The following is a 23,009-nucleotide window of genomic DNA, read 5'->3' on the forward strand; positions in this document are numbered from 1 at the left end:
GAAATTTAAAAAAAATTTCTGATATGTTATAGAAAACCAACTGCAAAACTGTAACTGGTGCCTACAATCTGATTTGAAGCAATTAATGCCATTATGATATATAAATTATAGTAATTCTTTCAATACAAATATTTTTCAGAATTTCAAATTCCTAAGACTAAACTTGAAAAAAATTTAGAGAATTCTTCTTCTTCATGAAAGATTTCCTTTACATTTAACATCTTTACTCATATTCGTAATACTACTGCTCTTAACAACAAAATTTTTTGATTTCTATCCAACTCATTGTTGTTATCTTTTCTATCAAATTTCGTTATTTCTGCTTTATATGAATTTACCTTCAAAAGAGATTTCTTTCCTAACTTTAATTCCATCCTATTCAGATTTTCTTTTAACTCATTTTTGATTCATCTAGAACATGAACAGGAAATTTTAAGTTTTATTTTTCTCCTTGAATGCTAAGACTATTATACATTTTTATTTTGTATTTCTTTTTTGTACTTTTATCAAATACCGATACCACTAATTATTTGTTTAAATACCCAATTTATTTCCTTTTAACAATATAGAAGTACTATTTGATTAAATACCTCAAATAGAAAGAATAGGATAAGCATACGTTTCCTTAACACCAAAAGATGTAAATTCAACTCAGTATTGTAACTGATTGTAATACCGAGTTGAATTTACATCATTTTAACGTATTGCAACTGATTTCCTAGTTATTTCTGTGCATTAAACATGAAAGCAGTTTAATTTGTTAACAGGTGATGTTTAACAACGTGAATGTTTGGAATTTGCTGACTAATGAACACAATGCACTGAGTTTCTGCAACTGGCTGGCTGGCAACTGTTTGGAAACTGGCAAGTATTACGACATGTCACAATGGACTTGCTGTGCATCTTTACATAGCTGACTGTGTTGTATGGCATTGCAACAAATGTAATTGCTGGTCATATGTCAAAATGCGCTTTAGTACGTGGCTGAAAAATTTGACCTCCGATTCATGACTACTTTATGTTTTCAATATAATAAGGCATTCAAACTATCAAATGTTGCTTGAGGTCACTGTGAATTGCTTATGGGTTCGAATAACTGTGAATTGGTTACATAATGAGAGGAATAATTTCATTAGAGATGTGTGTATCAACATATTGAATAGCATAGACAAGATAAAATTGGAGAAAACAATACGGTCATAGAAACTGATGAGATGCTGTTCTCAAGGCACAAAAAATCAAGCTTATCATGTCTACCAACAACAAATGTTTTCTGGTACCATTTCTTGTAAAAACAGTGAGCATTTCATTGTGAAAGTTGCTGACATATCAATTCAAACACTGCTGATTGCTAACACAGATAATGATAATGATGGGGGTATATTTTACTTAGATTATTGCTAAGTGTATCAAACTGATGCACTGGAAATGGAAGGGTTCTGCCATTATACTGTGAATCATTGATACTATTTTGTTGATCCTCACAGTATAACACTGAATGCTTATGGTGGAGGGGGGGGTCACAGAAATAGTGGAATAAAAATCATAGGACAACTGCCATGCCATTATAAGGAATGCTGCTTTGCCAAATTCATGTGACGTATGACAGGGGACGAGACCCCCTTCCAGAAAATATTTGATGCAATAAGTGACATCTGGCTGCTGGAAGTCGCCAGTGAATAAGTAAATTTTCTATGAACTTTAAGAGGAAATAATGCAGCAGCCTGTAAATGAATTAGTTCGACAAAGAGACCGATTTGAAGGAAACAACAAATGGTGGCACCGGTATTTTATAAAAGTACCTTCTCTACTTATTATTAATAAAAGCTAAAAAAAAAAACAGTATAAAAAGAATACTTTGGCTTACCCCTTTTTGTAGTGGAATGTGTACTTCATCACTAACTCATCACAATCACTAGATTCTAGCAATGAGAGTAAACAACTTTACATTGCACACTGATTTATTAAAAAAAAAAAAAGATTACCTTAAATCTGAAGTTTTAGCTCTATTTTAAATTTACCATTCAAAATATTAAATATCAAACTAAAATCAATCAATATTATGCAAGTAGACCTATTCTTATTTAGCTGCACAATCACCATTAGTGTCCTTAAACCCATGATATTCCTTAAATTTAGCCTTCATTAACCTCAGTTGAACAAATATTGAAAATATTGTTGTCCTCTTTATGTGGCCATTCTCTGATTACTCTTTAGATCCCCTCTGTAAAAATGTTGTATCTATAGTATAGCCATCTATATTTTATAACAGCTGAACGCCTATACGTCTAATGATCTCTAAAAATTAATTATTCAGTACAAAAATAAGTTAAAAAAAAATCTTTCTACTAAAATATATATATATACTGATTATGCACTTACTGTTGAACTCTTATACATGCTTTATTTATTAAATATAAATCACTGAATTATTTATTTATTAATCATAATCTAACTTACGTACATACCATTGTGGTCTTAAAAGATATTCTATTACATCACCACTTCTACTGCAGATTGGTAATTTATAACTGTGAGAATGATGACCACGAAATAACCCTTGATTTTTAAGTTCATCTAATATCGCAGTTCTTGCATCAAATCTCTTCATACCCTACAAATTAATAACATTTTTTATTAATATGAATGTCTTTTCACATTAAATTCATTTACTTTTAATACAGTAATAGACAGATAAAATCCAAATGTAAGTAAAAACAACATTCCAGGATGATAGAAAATATCAAGCATGACTATTAAAATCAAAATATGGAGCAAATGAGAAAGGGATTTATAGTTATGAAAAAAGAAAAAAAATGTATTCCACATGCATAGATGACATGTGGAAGACCAGAAAACTACATACAACCAGATTTTGCTTAAACATGATACAATCACATGGTGAAGTAATAAAAAGTTTTAAATATCATACTAAAATCAATCAATATTATGCAAGTATATATATATATATATATATATATATATATATATATATATATATATATATAGAGAGAGAGAGAGAGAGAGAGAGATAGAATGGGTGTATCATTGATTAAAGGGTATACGGTAGACTTTTTTATCAGAAGATAAAACAAATGTAAATGTATATCATTGAATTATATTATACAATTCTACTACACGTATATTGCACCATACATCAGAATATATGGTGTAAAAGCTTGGGCCAGCAAATGAATTAATTCCTCACAAGAATGATGAAAAAGACAAGGAAACATTGTATTAAGAATAATATAAGGGAAACAATAATTTGGAGTTCAATGGATAAGTTAATGAAACTTGTGTCCAAAGAACTACTACTCGTAGTCATTTGGATAGGAATACTTATCCAGCAAAGAAGGAATGGTATTTCGAACATGTAAAGAAGGCTGCAAAAAGGATGGCACTGGGAATATTGAAAAGAAATTAGAAAGGAGCCAGACACACGAAATAGTGATATAAAAAGTTAAAGATGATTGCAGAGGGAAGGTCAAGAAAAATTTAAAAGAGTAATGAAACACTATATGGTGGCTGTCTGTAATCAATCTATCATCCAATCCAAGATATTGGATAGAATGAAAAATTAGACCATTCCCTGCCATGGGGCAAAAGGTTGGGGATCAAGATAAGAAATGAGTACTCAAATCCGGCATTCAACCTGTACAAAACGTGTCAGATTGGGCTAGGGGTAATCAGCACATGAGTTTTGTCATTGATGGTGTGGTGTGAAGAACAAGACTATTTGTCAGACTCTTATTTCTGTATTACAAAGATAAAAGGAATCAATAATAAATCCAAACACCCAAGTGCAGCACCTGAATTTAACAATCTGTTACATCATCAGTGCCTCAACTTGAGGACTTACTTGTACCGGATCCTCCAACACATCTAACTATAGAAGATGTAGAGGTAGCTGCTGAAGTTCAACATGGGGAGTAAGATGAACCTAACATTGAAGCAGAAGCCTCTTCGGTGAACCTCATCTGATAACTCAACATACATCACATGACCTCAAGTGGAATTTAAACTTTTGAAAGAAACAAGCTGAGCTTTTCGGATCTAGGCTGAATGGCAGGAATCTTCTTCATATTGACACTAAATTGTGTTTAGTAATTTTCAGGGAGTTTCAACATTTATTCTAAAAAAAATAGTTCACTGTACTTTAACAACAATTGTACCACGATGGATGCACTTCATTGTTAACACAACTCTACTGTTCAGCGTATTTCTGCTAGAGTGGTTCGCATCCTGCTGGTTCCGGGTTTGGCCGCTTGGTTGGAGAGTGCTTGCTCGGCACTCGGTTGCAGGATGTGCTAGCGGCAAGTCGTTGCTCGAACGATAGGCGTTCAGAATATATGTTTAATATGTACTTGCATGTTAATAGTAATAAGTGTTTGTATTATTATAAAATTTTGAGCAATTACGCCTTTATTTTATTTATTCTCCTGACGGATGAACCACCCGTTGGATTTACAGTCCGCTTAATTGAACTTAGATATTTTAAGGTTTAAGACTCAACATCTACAGAATGGAGACAATTCACTGATTCTGAGAAACTAGTTTAAAGGCTGTCCTTTTGCGCAATGGCAACAAATTTCCTTCTGTGTAATCAGCTTATGTAACTAACATTACGATTAGAAAATCCTGTGAGAAAAATTCAGTACAAGTACTACTGGGCTACATGTTGTGATTTCAAAGTTATTGCGTTATTTAAGAGTTTGCAGCTCATCTACACTTAATTTTGTTGCTTTGTGTGTGAAAGGAACTGCAAGAACAATTCGAATCATTATATCAGGAAGGAATGCCCAAAGTGTGAAGCACTTATGCCTGGCAGAAATGTTATATATCCCGCACGTTAATTTGGAAAAAAATCTGATGTGGACATCACATGACTTCCTTGTACACCTATTAAATTACATATAAATATTTTTTTTAAATTAAAAGTACATAAAACTTTATTTATTAATAACAACATCTGATATTTTTTTTTTTTTTTTTTTTTTTTTTTTTAATGCTATTATTGAATTATTTATAGTAAACATTTTTTACAATCAGAAGTTAATAATTATTAATAAACCAATATATTTAAATTTAAAAAAAAGTCAGAAATGAAGTTGTTTTTGAACTGATATTATGCTTTCCCCTTATAAGATCCAAAAATTTCATTAATTAAAATTTTATTTGGCTAACTCTGGAACCAATGATAATAAGTATCACTTATATTATATTGTTGAAAAGCTCTCAATAAGAAGCTTATTACTGCAGTTAAGAAAAAGTCCAAAATCCAAAAAAAATTAATTTTGGGCTTGTTTGGATACTTTTGGTACAGTCAATTGTAATCAAAAGGGGAGGTGAACAACTAGATGCTACAACAGTCCTAAACCAAAATTTCAACATCCTACGGCTAATCGTTTTTGAGTTATGAGAGATACATACGCACATAAGTACGTACAGACGTACACCAAAACTCATCAAAATGGAATCAAGGATGGTCAAAATGGATATTTCCATTAAAATCTGTAAACCAAAATTTTTCACGATCACAAAACTTAGTTTACTTCGTCATACAAGGAAGTAAAAAACAATTTTTCCACTTCCACTACATATAAAATTAGGGGTTTTCAAAATCTTTGTTAAGGCGATAGATAAAAATGGGGGTAGGTTTCATTATTTGAAAGAAAAATTTCCTTGTACTGATGCTAAAATCAAGGAAGGGATTTTCTGTCGGTCCCCAAATAAGAACAGATTAGAGATGGGCAGTTATAAAAACTATTAAGCAAGTTGAAATGTCAGGGTGGACTTGTGTAAAACATTTTAGGAAATCATAAATCCCCAATTTTGAAATAAAATACAATACTTTAAAAAATGCAGTTTTAATCCTACCGAAAAAGGACAATGAAGAAAGTCATTTAAACATCCTTCTTCATTAATAACTGGTATGACTGGTAAATTATGTCTTTTGGCAATCTCAAAATCAGTCGAATCATGAGCTGGAGTTACTTTTACAGCACCTATAAAAACAAAATTATAAAAAATTTCCTACAAAAAAAAGTTAAAAATTTCTAGAATATTATGATATATTTACTGTTTAATATCAACATTAACTGTTTCACAACTCTGTTGCTTCACATTCTTCTAAATATTGATTTTTCCCATACAGTTTTACATATGGAAAAATGGCTTGTTGAAATACAGTTGATATTTCATAGTTAATGAGCAGTATTGTTTACAATTGTTGTTAACTATCATCATGTGTGGTTTAGTTAACAATGAATATAGTATATCAGTTATTTTTTACATTTCTGTGATTTTTACCATGGCATCATTTTCAAAATAGTTACATAATGAAGTAATACATGACCTAAGATAATTTAAATGAATGTATTTAATGAAATATCTAAGTTTAGATAAATAATTAAATTTAATGATGATTTAATAAATTGTATAACTATATAAGTTAACAACCCAACCCTTTAGGGGGAAGACACCTACCTTGTGATGTTACTGGTCACCACCCCACCTCCTCCATTCTGAGCCTCGAGGGGCTTTACCAAAGATCGTGTTTAGACCCTCTAACTGATTACATCTCACTCATCAGCGAGGCCTCGGTCAAAATGCCACCGATATAAATGCTTTGGCAGACTTTTGAATCAGTAAAAGTCTGATGCATACACCCAAACAAATAAAATTTTGTCTTCATGTAGGCCTCAAATGGACATCTTCACATCCAACCTAACATGACTCCCTCCAACTAACTAACTGAGACCGTAGACCCCGTGCCTAGTCTAAATTTGACAACACCATTCGTGACTGAGAATGCCTAAATGAACGATATGTAAGTTAAGTCAGTGCTACACTCATACTAATCAAAATGATGTATTATGCAATATAGAAATTCAGACCTAAACACAAATAAGTTGACCAAATTAGGTCATTTAACAAGGGGAATGTAATCCTATTCCAGTCCGCAGAGGAGCTGGGGATAAATCCCGCACTCCCACCCGGTCCCATAATGGAGTCTCGTGCAGCATTTCCAAGTCACAATCAGGGACTGCCACTGGCAGAACGAAGCCATGCCCCCAGTTGCAAGGGCTACCATAATACCCTGGGAGTACAGCCATCCCTGCCAGTGTGAGCCCCAAATTGAATCACAAACAATACTAATATAACTATGACATGATGCCAATGCACCTACCTCCAGCCAATCCAATGCCTAAGCTGGAACACCAACCACCCGGATCCTACCATGATCAAATATCTTGATTAAACTCCCTCTGCAGATCTACACACCGCAAGGGCGTGAAGAAAACCAGCCACTATAGATCACTCCTTGCAGATCATCCAGTTAATATGGAGATCCAGAAACGAATGCATTCTCTCAAGTTCCCTAACAGCTCATGAACATTCAATCTCATATCAGGAACAGACATACAGGACGTGGTCCCCTGTATCATCAATCCCACAATCTGGGTATTGACTTGAATCCACCAAACGAAACCTAGCCAAACTCGCCTGAAAGACATCATGCCTGAAGAGAAACTGTGTTATACCGATTGGGGGAAAAAAATCTAATCGCACCTACATCAGATACTATAGGAAATGTACCATGTGTGTAGCGATCTGTGGGGGATTCATCACACCTGACCTACCAAGATGCAAGGCCCCAGTATTCAACTTCCTGCTTTTGTTCTGACGTCAATAGGTTATTTACCTTGGAAATGTAGTGTTCTTTACGCTCATTAGCCAAGATATCTATTGGTTTGACTCTGGCTATAACACATTGCCTTCCGTGAGACTATTTTATAACTACCTAAAACAGCAAACAAGAGGAGTCACTGGGCCTGCAGCAAAATGTCCACATAACACCTAAAAGCCAAGTGGTGAGACCAGACAGTTGCAGCATATAACATAATAGCCTCACTGACACCTTTGTAAAGGATACGCATGGTACGGTAATTCAACCCCGAATCAGGATGAGTGACTCTACGGATTCCATAAAAAGCATCAGTGGCCTTTTTTGCTACTTACTGTAGATGTTCCTTGAACCAAAAATTCTCATCAAGGATAACACCCACGTACTTTTGGGAACAACAGCCATTCGAACTTGGATTCGTCGGGAAGCAGCCAATCGACCCTTGAGCAACATCATTGTGGTTTTCTCTGGGCTGAAAATCATCATCATCATGATGGAGACTCCACAGCCGGAGTATCTCACAAGCATGAGCAGTTCAGTACTCTACTTCGTTAAGTGAATCCCCTTCAATCAGCAGTAATGCGTTGTCAGCATAAGCAATGACATGACAACCTCAAATACAACATGGAGTTGAATTCTATAATCCAAAGAAGGGGACTCAGAACTAATCCAAGGAAGGGGACTTCCTTTAGTTAAGGTCTTACGAACCTCCAAGCTGTCGTAATGTAGGGAAACAGTCCGATGGCTGAATTAACATGAGAACACTTCTAATTCATTTTGTGTACATTTACGCTTCTGTATCTGAAACAGGGAAGAGAGCCACCATAAATGATTAAATGCTCCAGATATGTCCAGAATAATCCCCAATATATATTTGCATGAACTAAAGGAAACTATATCCATCACCTTTAGTATGGCATCCTCAGTGTTCTTGCCTGGTTGGTAACCATACTGGCCATTAGCAAATGATCAGTGACGAATCTAACATTAATACATAAATATAGGATCTTCTCAAAAACCTTACCAATCATAGGTCAGAGCGTTAGTTGATGGTACGAAGAACTAACAGTAGGATCTTTGTCGCCAACTTTGAACAACAATAATAAGTCTCCACGCTTCCAACATGCTGGAAAGTGGCCGGTGAAGAGCAACCTATTATGAATTCTAGTTAGAGGACCAAGAACTACTAGAAGCACTCGGATGAGAAGCTCTACTGTGATACAATCATATCTGGGGGCGTTGTGCCGTGCCATGCCATACTGCACAATAAGTTAACAACAAATATTTTAATTTTATGCGGATAAATATAAAAATATTTTAAAAAATGTACTTTCTGACAAATTAAATTGTAAAACTGTGGGAACTTTCCAAATGCAAAGTACAATAAAAAAGTTGATATCATAAAAAAAAGAATATTCATGCCAACATTTTTTCCAACACTAAAAATGTTAAACAAGAGATGACTTAATAGTTATTTACCTTTAACTCTACCTCAAGTTAACTGATAAAAAATCTATCAGAAAGAAAAAACCTAACGATGATGAAACAAATGAGTGAAAAAAAAACATCAAACCTGTTGCAAAATTCATATCTACAGATTCATCACATATTAATGGTATTGGAGTTTGTCGGAAAGGATGCCATAATGTAGCCCCATGTAAATTGCAGTACCTAGGATCTGAAGGATTGACTGCCACAGCCACATCACCCATAACTGTTTCTAAACGTGTGGTTGATACTACAACTTCTTTATCTAAAATAAATTTAAAAAAAAATAGTAATATTAAAATAAATTAGCAAAAGTATAAAAATCTCATATAAGTTTTTATTTTAAAAGATTACCACATGACTGCGCAAAGCAATGTAAGTACAAATTATATTGATATTATGAACATCAGAATTCGTAATTAGAATATCATATTCAGATATTCTAATATCAGAATATTCATTCTATTATGAATATTATAACAATATTTTTGATTATGGTAAAAAAAAATTCATTATATTGCAAATAAAATCTATACTTTCACAAAATTTTAAAATGTGAATACATTTGTTTTTTGTTGCCATGAAATCAATGATTTAACATACTGCCACTACATAGTCGATTGTATGTGCAAAACAACCCATAGAAAGCAGCCCATTATATACTGAAAGTTTTGTCTTAACAGTATATGACATTTTAGCAACTGGAAATTTCAAAGAGGGTTTTTAGTACGAACACAAACATGTAATGATCCAATATATACCTTGTAGATCAGAAACTACAATAATAGCAAAACAAATCTAAGCTAACATTAGGTTTCTGCAAAAACTAAATAAGTATTAAAAAATTATGATGATAGATCTTACATAATAAAACAAACTGTTCAATACAAAATAAAAGAATTTTGAAAAAATTAATCCAGCAGGAGTAATCACAAAATTAAAACCTAACTGACAATGTTTTAAATAATGTTTGAAAACTTTACTTCATGTAAACTATGTGTGGCACAGTGATAAAAGTAATGGGTTTCAATTAATCATACAGGATTGGTTGAACTGAGACTGTACAAGAATACACTTCATTTACACTCATACATATCATCCTCATTCACCCTCTGAAGTATTACCTGAATGGCTACTACCAGAGGCTAAACAGGAAAAAGAAAGAAAGAAAAGTGATAGAAGTAAACTTGTTTTTTGTTAATTAGTTTCAGTTTTGTAGATACTATAAGAATTATAAATTCAAATAAATACTAATTAATTTGAGTTTGATGTCATTATTCTATTTAAAGTTTTAAACTTTTCATGTGAATTTAAATTATGTACATTTAAATAAATGCTATGTTTAACGACAAAGCTTTTTGTATGGAAAGGGATTATCATGAAAATATTCCATTAAATACTGCATGCATGGAAGAATTTAGAAATAGACAATTACTAATTAGGCTTAATGTGGAATCCCTACAGAGGAAACTAAGTACCTACAAAAACTACTGAAACAGAAAGATTCTTGCCGATTGTTAATATAATAAAAATTCAAGAGTACGCTCAGGCTTTATTGAAGTACAGCAATATTATCCAATCCTAGTACGATTCCATTAGTGAATATCAGAATTTAAGTAACAAAATATTCAGTCCATTCACTTCCACTAGATGAAAAGAATATAGGATAGTATATTTTGTCTTAAGTATTTTAAAAACTAGCAAGTAATAAAAAATTTTGATTTGATAAACTAAACATTAAACAGCCAACGTTAACCCTTCAAATATTTTCTACTATTAAATAACTATGCAGTCACTATAATAATAATAATAATAATAAAAAAAACCAACCTGAATTAAGAAATTTATAAGCAAAATCAGTAAGTAATCCAAACTGCACAGGGTTTTGATAACCAGGTACAATAACATCAGTCGGTCCCACTATTTCCTTTTCTTCAACTTCTATATCTGATATAGCAGACTGAAGAAAACAACACCAATTAACAAGAGCAGGTTCACGAAATAATAGACCAGCATCCCATAAACGTGATATTGCTTCATTAATAGCATCTGTATAATTCTGTTGCAAAAGAAAAAAAAAACAATATAAATATTTATAACATTTCAATAACTTATAAATACAATAATGAGATAAAAAATGTGAATAATAAACTACATGTGACAGTATTATAATGTCATTCACATTATATCCTTGAAAACAAAGTTCTAGTGTCAAAATCGGTGGTATATAGTTCAAGAAAGAAACTGTACAAAATTTGGGAAAATTTACTGTTAACGTACTTGTTGATATTACAGATACAACTTCAAAGAGCAAAATGATAACAAGTTAATCGGATTAACATACATTTATGTACTATTATAGACACTTTTAACAGCTGCATTAACTCTAACAGCTGAACCAGATATACCTAATATTCATATAACAAATTGGACAGGACAAACTTTGATGGATTTTTAATATTATTATGGCAAAATCTCATTTATGCAGTGCAATTCAGGAGGAAATGGAAATAATTTGGTAACTGATTCTAGAGCTAGAAACAAGGAAAAAAGTATGGCCAAAAATGCTTTTGTTATTGGGTTACAGCTAACAAAAAATTTCACCTGGACTTCAGTTCCCCCAGTGAAATGAGATCATATTGAAATTTTTAAAACATTATATAAAAGGTAAACTTAATGGTTTCCTATGTTTTTTAACCTGAAAATCAAATAAAACAGGTCTCAGAAGTGTATCTCCCACAGTTTCCATGATATCCTACATAAAACAGAAAAGTTAGGTGATGAAAAACATAGTTTTTTAGTTTTGAAGTTTAATTACTTTGTTAAATGACTAATAAATGTATAAATTTTATTATAAAAACTTGAAGAGAATTTAATTTTTAAAAAAGCTTGCTGTAATAAAGTCTACAAAAAAATCATCTTTCATTATAAAAAACAAACAGAACAAAACTTGAAGAAAAAAATATTATGAATTTATAAAAACTAAAAATAGCTGTTTTTAGTACAATATATTCTTTAAAGAAAAAGAGGAAAAGAAGGGATGTATTTATTGAAATATGGTTATTCAGAAAACTGGAGAAAGGGACAATGGAAAAAATTAAGAAAGTTATTGGGAATAGAGAACCTGATCAGAAGAACAATTAAAAATAGAAAAGATAACATATTGGGACGTATCATGAGAGAAGAATTGATGAAAATAATGCTAGAAGAATGCAAAAAAGAGAAGCAAGAAACGAATAAAAATTACAGAAATGTAAAAGGAAATGGGAGATAAAAGTTACTGGGAATGGAAGAGAATGGAGACTATTGTAGTGCAAGACCATTATAATATGGTTATGTGCAAGGGTAGATAACCATATTATGAAGGTGTATTATTATGTACTTCAGCTAATCATTCATTTTTATGTCAGACTAAATGTGTATATTTCAACTATTTTATTTATATATTCAAGATAAGAATTCAAATAAAAAAGATTTGTTTTAAGTAATTCATATTAATAAATTTAGAATATATATACACGAGGGTGTACATTTTTATTTTCAGAATTTTTGTTGTTGTTGATGCATGGCTAATAGAGAGGGGCGTGGCTTATCAGTGTTGTATGTAAGGATGTGAGGAGGGGATCCCACTCTTAGAAAGACAGCTCACTACTTTTTTCTAGTCAGTATCACAATGTCAGAGCAGGAGGTATCATCGCGACTGTGCAATGTATTATTATTAAATTTCTCATGCCAGAGGATGAGAAACCATCTGAAATTTTGAGAAGACTTCAGGCACAGTTTAGAAACAACACACTTAAAAAGACTACATATATGATTGGCATAAGCAGTTTTCAGAAGGATGAGAACCAGTTGAAAATGGTCACCAACATCACCCAAGGACAAGTGCTTTTGCTGAAAATGTTTTCATGGTTTGTCGCCTTATCGAGGACAACCTTTGATTAAAAATTGCAGAAAATGCTTCTGAGATCAGAATAAACTACAGCAGTGCTCGGGCAATCATAACTGGTGATCTTGGATTTAAAAAAGTGGCTGCGCGATGGGTTCCTCGTCTTCTCACTGAAGGTCAGAAGCTCTATCAGCTAGAGGTGCGCCAGCAGTTGCTGAGTAGTTACCAAGCTGAAGGAGAATTTTTTTGCATTAAATCACAACCTGTGATGAAACTTGGGTGCACTGTTTCACTCCAGAATCAAAACAAGCAAGTATGAAGTGGTGAATAAAGGGAGAAATTGCACCCATTAAAGCCAAAACTCAACTGTCAGCTAGAAAGGTTCTGACCACAGTATTTTTTGATTTCAAAGGAGTTTTGCATGTTGATTTTCTCTATAAATGAGAAAATGATATCTCCAATCTGAGATATCATTCTGCTTCAGAATGCTTGGCCCCATACCGCAGCCCAAACTCAGAAAAAAATTGCATCCTTATTCTGGACTTCACTGGAGCACATTCCATACAGACTGGACTTATTGCCCTGTGATTATTATTTGTTTGGGCCTCTAAAAGAAGCACTTGGAAGACAGAAATTTGAAGATGATGCTGCTGTTGAAGTGTTTATGCACAATTGGTTTCTGAAAGAGCAAATTATATAGAAAAATAATAATGTGAGTATGTATTTTTATTAACCCTCAATAAATTATACAACAAAAATTCTGGTTTATATTTGAATTATCTTTGTATAAAGGATGTTCAATAATTAACAAAACAAACTGATGTGGAGAAAAACGACTTATTCAATGACAATAAAACTTACACTATCTTTCAACATAGTCTCCAGCAACATTTAGAAACTTGTCCCACCGTTTTGTGAGTTTTCTGATTCCTGCAGCGCAAAAGTTTTTATCTTGTTTGAACCATTTGTGTACCACTTTTTTGACTGCTTTGTTGTTGTCAAACTTCTTTCTGCGTATAGTCTTTGAGTGAGCTGAACAAATGAAAATCAGATGGGGCGAGTTCTGGGCTTGGATGTGGCAACAACTCCCAACCCAATTTCTCAAGCGTTTCTCCTATTCTCTGAGCGATGTGAGGGTGCACGTTGTCATGCTAGAGAATCACACCTTTTGATGTTTTCATTTTATTGCGGGTTCACTTTCTGTTGGAGCATGTTAAAATAGTACTCTCTGTTCATGGTACAATTTTCTTCTAAAGACACAAAAAATTGGGCCTTGCGAGTCCCAGAAGACTGTCAAAATCACTTCGATATCACTTTGGCATTTGAATTCGGGCTCGAAATGGTTTATCATGTTTCCTATACAGAAACCTTGAATTCAAAAATCTTAAATCTAGAAAATTATCTTCTGCTTCAAATTGTTCTCTGAGCTCAGAACAAATGTGAATCCGGGTGCTTTATGGGCTCGAGTCAACTGTCTTCGAACCCATCTCAAACATGTTTTGTGATAATTCAGCATGTCATGAATGATTAAATGCGTGATTCAAACAATAATATTTCACAAACTAGCAAGTTGAGAAATTTTTGACTTGCCTGTTTTTATAAATAAGATCATTTACGTGATTTTGTAGCATGGTAGTCTAAACTTAAACTGGTCTTCCAGAGCAATGGAGATCAGTCACACTTTCTTCACCTAATTATAGATGTTACTGCAGTTTAAACAACACTTTTCACTAAACTGTTTCAACATTCTTAAGTAAATTTCCACCAATTTCATATGTTCTGATGGCAAAAATCTTATCACTGAACGCTGCTCTTCTGGTATACATGTTTCAGGCAGAACTGACATTCTGAAATCAACAAATGAGGTTATGTTTAGATTAATTATGATTAAATATGTTCCCAAGGCTGCCAACTTAACCTTCAAAAAGTTTCATTGTCATTGAATGAATTTTTTCTCTATCAATTTGTCTCATTAATTACTGAATGTTCATTGTATATATAAAAGTAATGCTTGTTAAAAAACAATTAAGTAACTCTTCAATTTATACAATTGTACATGAGATTTAATCATAAACTTGAATTAATTTTTTAACATAGATACTAATAACTGGTTAAAAATGAAAATTAGCGATAAAGGGTTAATAAGTCTCTCATTATATAAAGGAAAAAGATACTCACAAAATCTAGAAAGGCAAGGAAGGATATAGTTTTTAACTAAAATTGGATGAATTCTAATGTCAGTTTTAGAAAGGAGGATAAAGGCAAGATCTGAATAATGGAGGGCAAATGAGTTCAGGTATTGTACAATCTGAAATTATATTATAAAGATTAACTTATTTTCTTTTTAAAATATGATATTTTTTATAAACCATAAAGATTTTCCTATACTTTCTTTTATATAATATTTTTCCATATATTACTCTAACTAAAGTGGTTGTTATTTCTTTGTAAGAGATATACAAGTATATTATACGCGACCAATGTTAATTTATAATTTGATTCACAATGATGTAGGATTGAAATTTGCACATTGTAAAATTTTGTTATTGTATTTTTTTACAATTCTGCTGGATGAAAATAACACTATATTTTTATTAGATCGATCATTATTATTATTATTATAACACATAAAATAATAAATAAATTTATTATTATAAATTATTTTGAATAAATTAAATATTTACTATGAATATAAAATTATTATTTATGTGTGTGCCAAACAAATATATAAATTGTGAATAATGTAAAAGATTTTGAAAGTGGAAACAAATTCTAAAGATTATTAAATTGTTAACTAATATAACAATTCATTTTAACCTTGTTCATAATCTGTGAAAAATTACATTACTATTAACAGAAATGTTGTAATTTTAATGTCATGGCAATACAAATAACAACCAATTTATATCATTTATGTTGCTTAAAATACTCACATCATTCATTGTAAAACTTTCTTTTGACCAATCCAGAGAAGCTCCAAGTGTACGCAACTGTTCATTAATAGTGTCTCCTTTTTCATTTTTCCACTTCCACACTTCATTTAAAAACTGTTCTTTTCCAATTTCATTTCTTGTTTGATTTTTCTGTTTCATTAAATGCCTTTCGACGACCACTTGTGTAGCAATACCAGCATGATCTAAACTAGGTACCCATATTACTTCAGATCCTTTCATTCTGTGCCTAGATATTTTAATTAGAAGAAATATTTTATATATTAATAAAAACTTGCTTTCAGTTCAATTCTTTAAATAATATATTAAATAGTGGGAAGATTCTAACTGTTAAAAAAGATTAAAAATAAATATGACATTGAACTTGATCATAGAGTTACTATCGATGCCAGAGAATAACAAAGTATACTTTTTACTAAATTGCATTAACAAAAAAATGAGATATAACTGTGGTTTAACAGTTTATAAAATGGTTTTACTATTTTAGGAACTATAATAAAACATTATAAATCATGAATTATAATACTATTCCGGCCTTATTAAAACTATATAACTTGCAAGCAAATAAAGAAACAAATATATTTTTTTATAGTTAAATTTATTTATCAGTTTAAAAAAAAGAGATGAAGTCACCTTTAAACTTCACTAAGAGCATTCGACGACATCACTTTTACGGCTTTATTAAAGCCGTAAAGGAGGGAAAAATGAAAGTTAAAGGATTTTTTTAAAACAGTAAAAAGGAAAATGAACAAAATGTATCAGGATCATTTGGAAAGTTCTCGGCCTGACATAGAGATGGCACAAGTATGACCAAATTACTATGACATTTGTAAAGCATGGTCCTTTAGATGGTATGCGGTGAAGTTTCAGACATGTGTGTATTTACTTCTTTGTGGTGATCAAGTAAAGCAAACAAGATTTGACAATTTCTGGAAAATGGATTAAATTGAAGTTTAAAATGCTATAAAGTACTTTATGTCATATTAAATTGCCAACTGAAGGTATATGAGATTGTTGTCATTGCAAAGATTAAAATAGACTGTGTCCACTATATTTTATACAATTTTTTGGATATGTAAAAGATACGTAAAGAGAATCCCTTTAATTAAATTTCTCTCAAAAGTGTTTATAGAGTTACTAGCAAACCCAGCAGTATTGCTAGATTTGAGTATATATCAAATCTAGCAATTATGAACATATATAGATTAAATGAACAAAATTGAAAGTTTGAAAAAACATTAAAAGACTAAACATTAAGGAACTTCACAAAATTTAACCTTTCACTTTTCCATTTATATATTTTCCCCTTTTTTCGTTTTCCTGTGCATAAATTGGTCCAGTAATTTTTTTAGTTTACAGCAGACACAGATATATAAAAGGCTTTCTTCTTCTGTATATATACAGAAGAAAAAAAAAATATATATATATATATATATACAGAAGAAGAAAGTCTGTTTGAATACAAATTACTCAACACCAGCACCACCTAGTGGGTATAATTTTTGCAAAGATTTTTCTTTTCATGTAACTAATATACATCCTGAATATGAGCCAAATCGGTCCATAAATGTAATTTTCCTAAATATCTCAACCCCAGCACCATCTAGTGGGTCCATTTTTTGCAGAGGTATTTCTTTCCATGTAAATAACACATATTCTGAATATGAGCTGAATTTTTTTTCCTTCTCCTTTCTGTAACTGCTCTTGGAACATTACTTTTGATAGGGGAGGTATACAGCTATCAGATGCTGGTATGTGGAGTGCCCATGACCTCACTGCGCGAAAACAAATCCCACACGGTTTGGGGGACCCTCTAAGTGCTCAGCCACGAGCCTGCGGTACTCCTCTATATGTATTACGCACAATTGTTGTTCCATCCTTCAGGCAGCAAACAAGCCTACGCCCAGTTAGACTTGATATCTGTTGGAGGAACAGTGGAATTCTGCACGCCACTGCGACTTCATTATTGTTGCACAAGAAATGAAGTTGAATGCATTTCGTCAAGTGTGATGGAGCATGCAAATCGCCTTTTGGCTCCTCCTTGCAGCTCTCTCCACAACCTGGGAGATAGTGCCCACTGCATCAATGGCGGACCTCCCCTCCCTGAAGCTGTATTGGCTGGCGGAGAGTCCGTCCACCTTCTCCACCACCTCGGATATTCTGCATTGAACCATATGCTCCAACACTTTCGCTAGGGCATTTATCATGGCCAGCAACTGGTATGAGGAGGGTAATGCCGGGTCCCTCCCTGGTTTGAGGACTAAAACCAGCTACTGACATCTCCACCTGTGGGGTAATACCACCTCTGCAAGGCAAGCATTATATATCTCAAGAAATACATCCAGAGCGACCCAGACCGCCACCCTATCACAAAATTCAGCAACCGGTCTGGGCCCGGTGCCTTCCTCAGGGGCATGTGTAACATTGCATCCAATAACTTCTGTTGTGTAAAAGGGGGTGGAATCTTTCCATTGTTCCTTTCGTCAGTCATTACCTCTTGTCTGTCTAGAAAATGGCCATTGATTATGCCCCATACTTCTTGAGAGTCCTGCATAGCAGGAACCTTGGGTCTCATCCTCCTTTTCACCAGTGTAGTGTAAGGTCTGCCTCTACCTTCACAATTAATTCATTCCATACTTTCTGTTTCGTCTCTCAAATGCATGATACAAGGTCCTTCTTGTATTGGGCCATTCACACATCCCTCCGGACAGGGAAATGAGACCTAGTCATTTTCCTTCTGGCCGCTAGACACACCCGTCTTTTGTCGGCAGTTTCCAACTACCACCAATAGACAGGAGGTCACCCCTTTCTAATATGTCTCTTAGGGTGTCCACTGCAGGTCATCTCTAACGAGGCTACTAGTCCGGCCACTGGTGACCTTCTCTTCTGTCGAGGCAGGGCCGCAGACTTTACTTAAGTCAAGCACTTCTATGAAGACAACCGGATCTAGATTCCGAGCACTCCACCCAACAAATATGGGAAGGCCATCCCTGCTGTTTCCCTTCTCTGAGATCACAGTGACAATAGGCTAGTGGTCACTTCCAGAATTGCTGGTTGTTGGTTTAAATGTATTGAATGTACAAGGTGACTTCATTGAAGAATAAAAAAAATTTCTGAAAAATCTTCTTAATGAACCTCATAAATGTAAATACTCTGGACTGGAGAAGTTATATTGCATAATAAGTTTCTAAAATTATGTTTGTTATAAAAGATGAATTGATCCTCCAATGAGAGAACCCTGGGTTTATGTTATACTGTTCAATCATATATTTTTGCAGAAATAAATATGTGGGAGTTACTTAGGGAGACCAATGACTATTCTCATTCTTTTTTTGCCAGAAGGAAAGCAGCAGCATATTTATTATTTAGTTTGATGCAAGACTCACATTCCAGTAATGTCTGCACCGTTTTCTGGGTTCCATATAATTCTGTTCACCTGTAAATGAAAGAATGGGCACCCACTGGATGAGGGAAGGACTACAAAATGCAAATTTTTAAGGAATGCAGACTTGATTTGTATAACATTAACATTTAAATATTACAACATGGATTATGGGATACATAATTTATTAAAGGTGATAAAATGAATGTAATCGGTAAAAAGTGCCAGACCCTTGATGAAAATAGAACCTGCTGATCTAGAAGTTGGCATGGTAATGTCTACATGAACTGGTCGGAGGCTTCCTCTGTGAGTTGATCATCCTTTTTCAATATTCATTACTTATTTTTTATTATTTATACATTTAGAGAATTTTAATTTAAAGTACAGATTTTCGTTTGTTGTGAAAAGAATTAATACATGAATAAGTTATTAATCTTTAAAGATATAATTAACCATTTTTTTTTAACAATGAATGAATATTATTTATTCCGTAATCTTGAATCTAGTGAAATTTTTAGATTTATGAAAAATTACAAGGTTAATTGAAATATGAACCTGAGATCTTCCAGATGAAAAGTTGAGGGCTACTGTTTTATTACGGAGATTGATATAAGATTTTTAAAATTTGCATAATGAGATTCTAATTTCATCTATAGCCACCTTCAGTGAGTAGTAAGCACAGCTTTGCATCATGGTGTCAGCTGATATTAATGTTGGTGGTAGTTTTGAGTATTTAAAATTTATTTGAAAATGTTATCTTATCCTACCTTACATGTGTTTTTAACACAAAATAATCATGATCAATATGATATATTTAAATAAATAAATTTACTTAAAATATATTTGTTTGTTAGTTAATTAAAATAAATGGTTGAATAATTTTCAGTGCAGACTATCAAGGACAAAAATTATGGAAAAATGATTAGTTTTCTATAATCTTCACAGCTAACCGTCACAGATAACATTGCAAAAGTTGTCTTACTTCTAGTTCTATATAAATGTATTGGTTAGTTCAAATGATGCTTTCATCCATGTGATTTCCAAAGATGGAAATGTTGCGTAGCTGGTATGTTTCCAGAACTGTCAGTATGTGGCTATTTTTTCTGCGGGTAACTTAAGTTTAAAGTATTCATCAGTAGACCTAATAACATTAATAAATACAAAGCCTCCATACAAGAAGAAATTAGAGCAATTCCAGAAAACCAAGTTGCAACAGTGAAGTGAAATCTAGAGGACACATTACAACAATGTATAGAAAATGGTGCAAGACATTTGTCTGATATGTTATTTAAAAAATGAAGTTATGCCAATAAATGGCATTATATTTGTTGTAATTATGTATTAAAACATAATCAGATAAATTATGTTTTTTCTTTTATTTCATTTTTATAATCATTAAGTTCCTGTGACTCACTTAATTAAATCTGTGTTAATATTTCATATGGCTGATGCAGGTGAGTCAGTGTCTCTAAGAATAACAATATTCACATCACAGATTATATTTGAATTTTGCTTATATATACAAAATTTTTTTCAAAACTGCAATTTTTATTTAGTGAAAAGAGAATAGGAAAACAATTCACTTTTCACTTTCCCTGGTATGATGCCAGGAAAAATTGAAGCAACTTTATTTTCATTTTATAACTGATTTGGATCTTATGTCAAGCAGCAAAGAACTGTAATGGTTATAGAACTGAAACACAGATTCTAAAATTAAATTTAAATCAGTGAATGATTTTAACTTACCATCGTGCTAGTATATCTTGTACAGTAATAGTTAGGGCATGACCAAGGTGTAAAGTACCAGTTACATTTGGAGGTGGTAATACAATAGAAAATCTGTCATCTTTTCCAGAAGTGCCTTTATTAATATCCGGTTTAAAAAAGTTATTTTTTTCCCAATATTCATACCATTTACTTTCTACTTCATTTGAATTATAAATTGTAGGGAATGAACTAGGCTTTTCTGTAAAATAAAAGATAATTTGCATTTATTTTTATAATAATAAATAACATTTCTTAAATATAAAAAGAATATATTATTGAAAACTTTGAAAAGAAAAATTTCATGGAATGTTATTTCCATACCAAATTATCCAGCACCTCCTTTGTGGAGTTACTGAATTCCACCACTATTTCAAATGAAGATGAGGCAATGTAATGATTATTGAAAGGTCTTCAGGAAGTACAATTTCATGTAATTTTCAAAGTGAATCGTAAATAATACTTAATATTTTTAACGTCTATATGCCTACAAGCGGCCATGATGATGATGAGGTAGTGTGTGTATACGAAGAGATTGATGAAGCAATTAAACACGTAAAAGGAGATGAAAATTTAATAATAGTTGGAGATTGGAATGCAAGCATTGGAAAAGGCAAGGAAGGAAATATAGTGGGTGAATACAGGCTGGGCAAAAGGAATGAAAGAGGGGGCCGACTGATAGAGTTTTGCACAAAGTATAATTTAGTAATTGTCAACACCCAATTTAAAAATCATAATAGAAGAATATACACTTGGAAAAAGCCAGGCGATACTGCAAGGTATCAGATAGATTATATCATGGTTAAGCAAAGATTTAGAAATCAACTCGTTGACTGCAAAACTTACCCTGGAGCAGACATTGATAACGACCATAATTTGGTGATAATGAAATGTAGATTGGGGTTTAAAAACCTGAAGAAAAGGTGTCAGATGAATCGGTGGAATTTAGAGAAGCTTGAGGAAGAGGAGGTAAAGAAGATTTTTGAGGAGGACATCGCAAGAGGTCTGAGTAAAAAAGATAAGGTAGAAAATGTAGAAGAAGAATGGGAGAATGCTAAAAAGGAAATTCTTAAATCAGCAGAAGCAAACTTAGGCGGAATAAAGAGAACTGGTAGAAAACCTTGGGTTTCAAACGATATATTGCAGCTGATGGATGAACGTAGAAAATATAAGAATGCTAGTGATGAAGAAAGTAAAAGGAACTATCGGCAATTAAGAAATGCTATAAACAGGAAGTGCAAACTGGCGAAAGAAGAGTGGATTAAAGAAAAGTATTCAGAAGTGGAAAGAGAAATGAACATTGGTAAAATAGACGGAGCATACAGGAAAGTTAAGGAAAATTTTGGGGTACATAAATTAAAATCTAATAATGTGTTAAACGAAGATGGTACACCAATATATAATACGAAAGGTAAAGTCGATAGATGGGTGGAATATATTGAAGAGTTATACGGAGGAAATGAATTAGAAAAATGGTGTTATAGAGGAAGAAGAGGAAGTTGAGGAGGATGAAATGGGAGAAACAATACTGAGATCTGAATTTAAGAGAGCATTAAAAGATTTAAATGGCAGAAAGGCTCCTGGAATAGACGGAATACCTGTAGAATTACTGCGCAGTGCAGGTGAGGAAGCGATTGATATATTATACAAACTGGTTTGTAATATTTATGAAAAATGGGAATTTCCGTCAGACTTCAAAAAAAGTGTTATAGTCATGATACCAAAGAAAGCAGGGGCAGATAAATATGAAGAATACAGAACAATTAGTTTAACTAGTCACACATCAAAAATCTTAACAAGAATTCTATACAGAAGAATTGAGAGGAGAGTGGATGAAGTGTTAGG

The 23,009-nt window shown here is 32.6% G+C and overlaps 1 protein-coding gene across 2 annotated transcripts in view; it reads right to left on the reverse strand.

Moving 5' to 3' along the window:
• Window positions 1-23,009, reverse strand: part of LOC142328985 (valine--tRNA ligase-like) — a 72,662-nt gene that overhangs the window by 46,855 nt on the left and 2,798 nt on the right. Inside the window, exons 2-7 of one of the 2 annotated variants that reach the window (XM_075373210.1) lie at window positions 21,147-21,366; window positions 16,001-16,247; window positions 11,009-11,237; window positions 9,264-9,443; window positions 5,881-6,008; window positions 2,469-2,614 (exon numbers count right to left, since the gene is read on the reverse strand). In XM_075373210.1, coding sequence (XP_075229325.1) covers window positions 2,469-2,614; window positions 5,881-6,008; window positions 9,264-9,443; window positions 11,009-11,237; window positions 16,001-16,247; window positions 21,147-21,366 — 1,150 coding nt within the window. The remainder of the gene's footprint in view (window positions 1-2,468; window positions 2,615-5,880; window positions 6,009-9,263; window positions 9,444-11,008; window positions 11,238-16,000; window positions 16,248-21,146; window positions 21,367-23,009) is intronic. The other variant, XM_075373212.1, reaches the window with a different exon arrangement.

This window comes from Lycorma delicatula, chromosome 8 (assembly GCF_047948215.1).
Source record: "Lycorma delicatula isolate Av1 chromosome 8, ASM4794821v1, whole genome shotgun sequence".
NCBI lineage: Eukaryota > Metazoa > Arthropoda > Insecta > Hemiptera > Fulgoridae > Lycorma > Lycorma delicatula.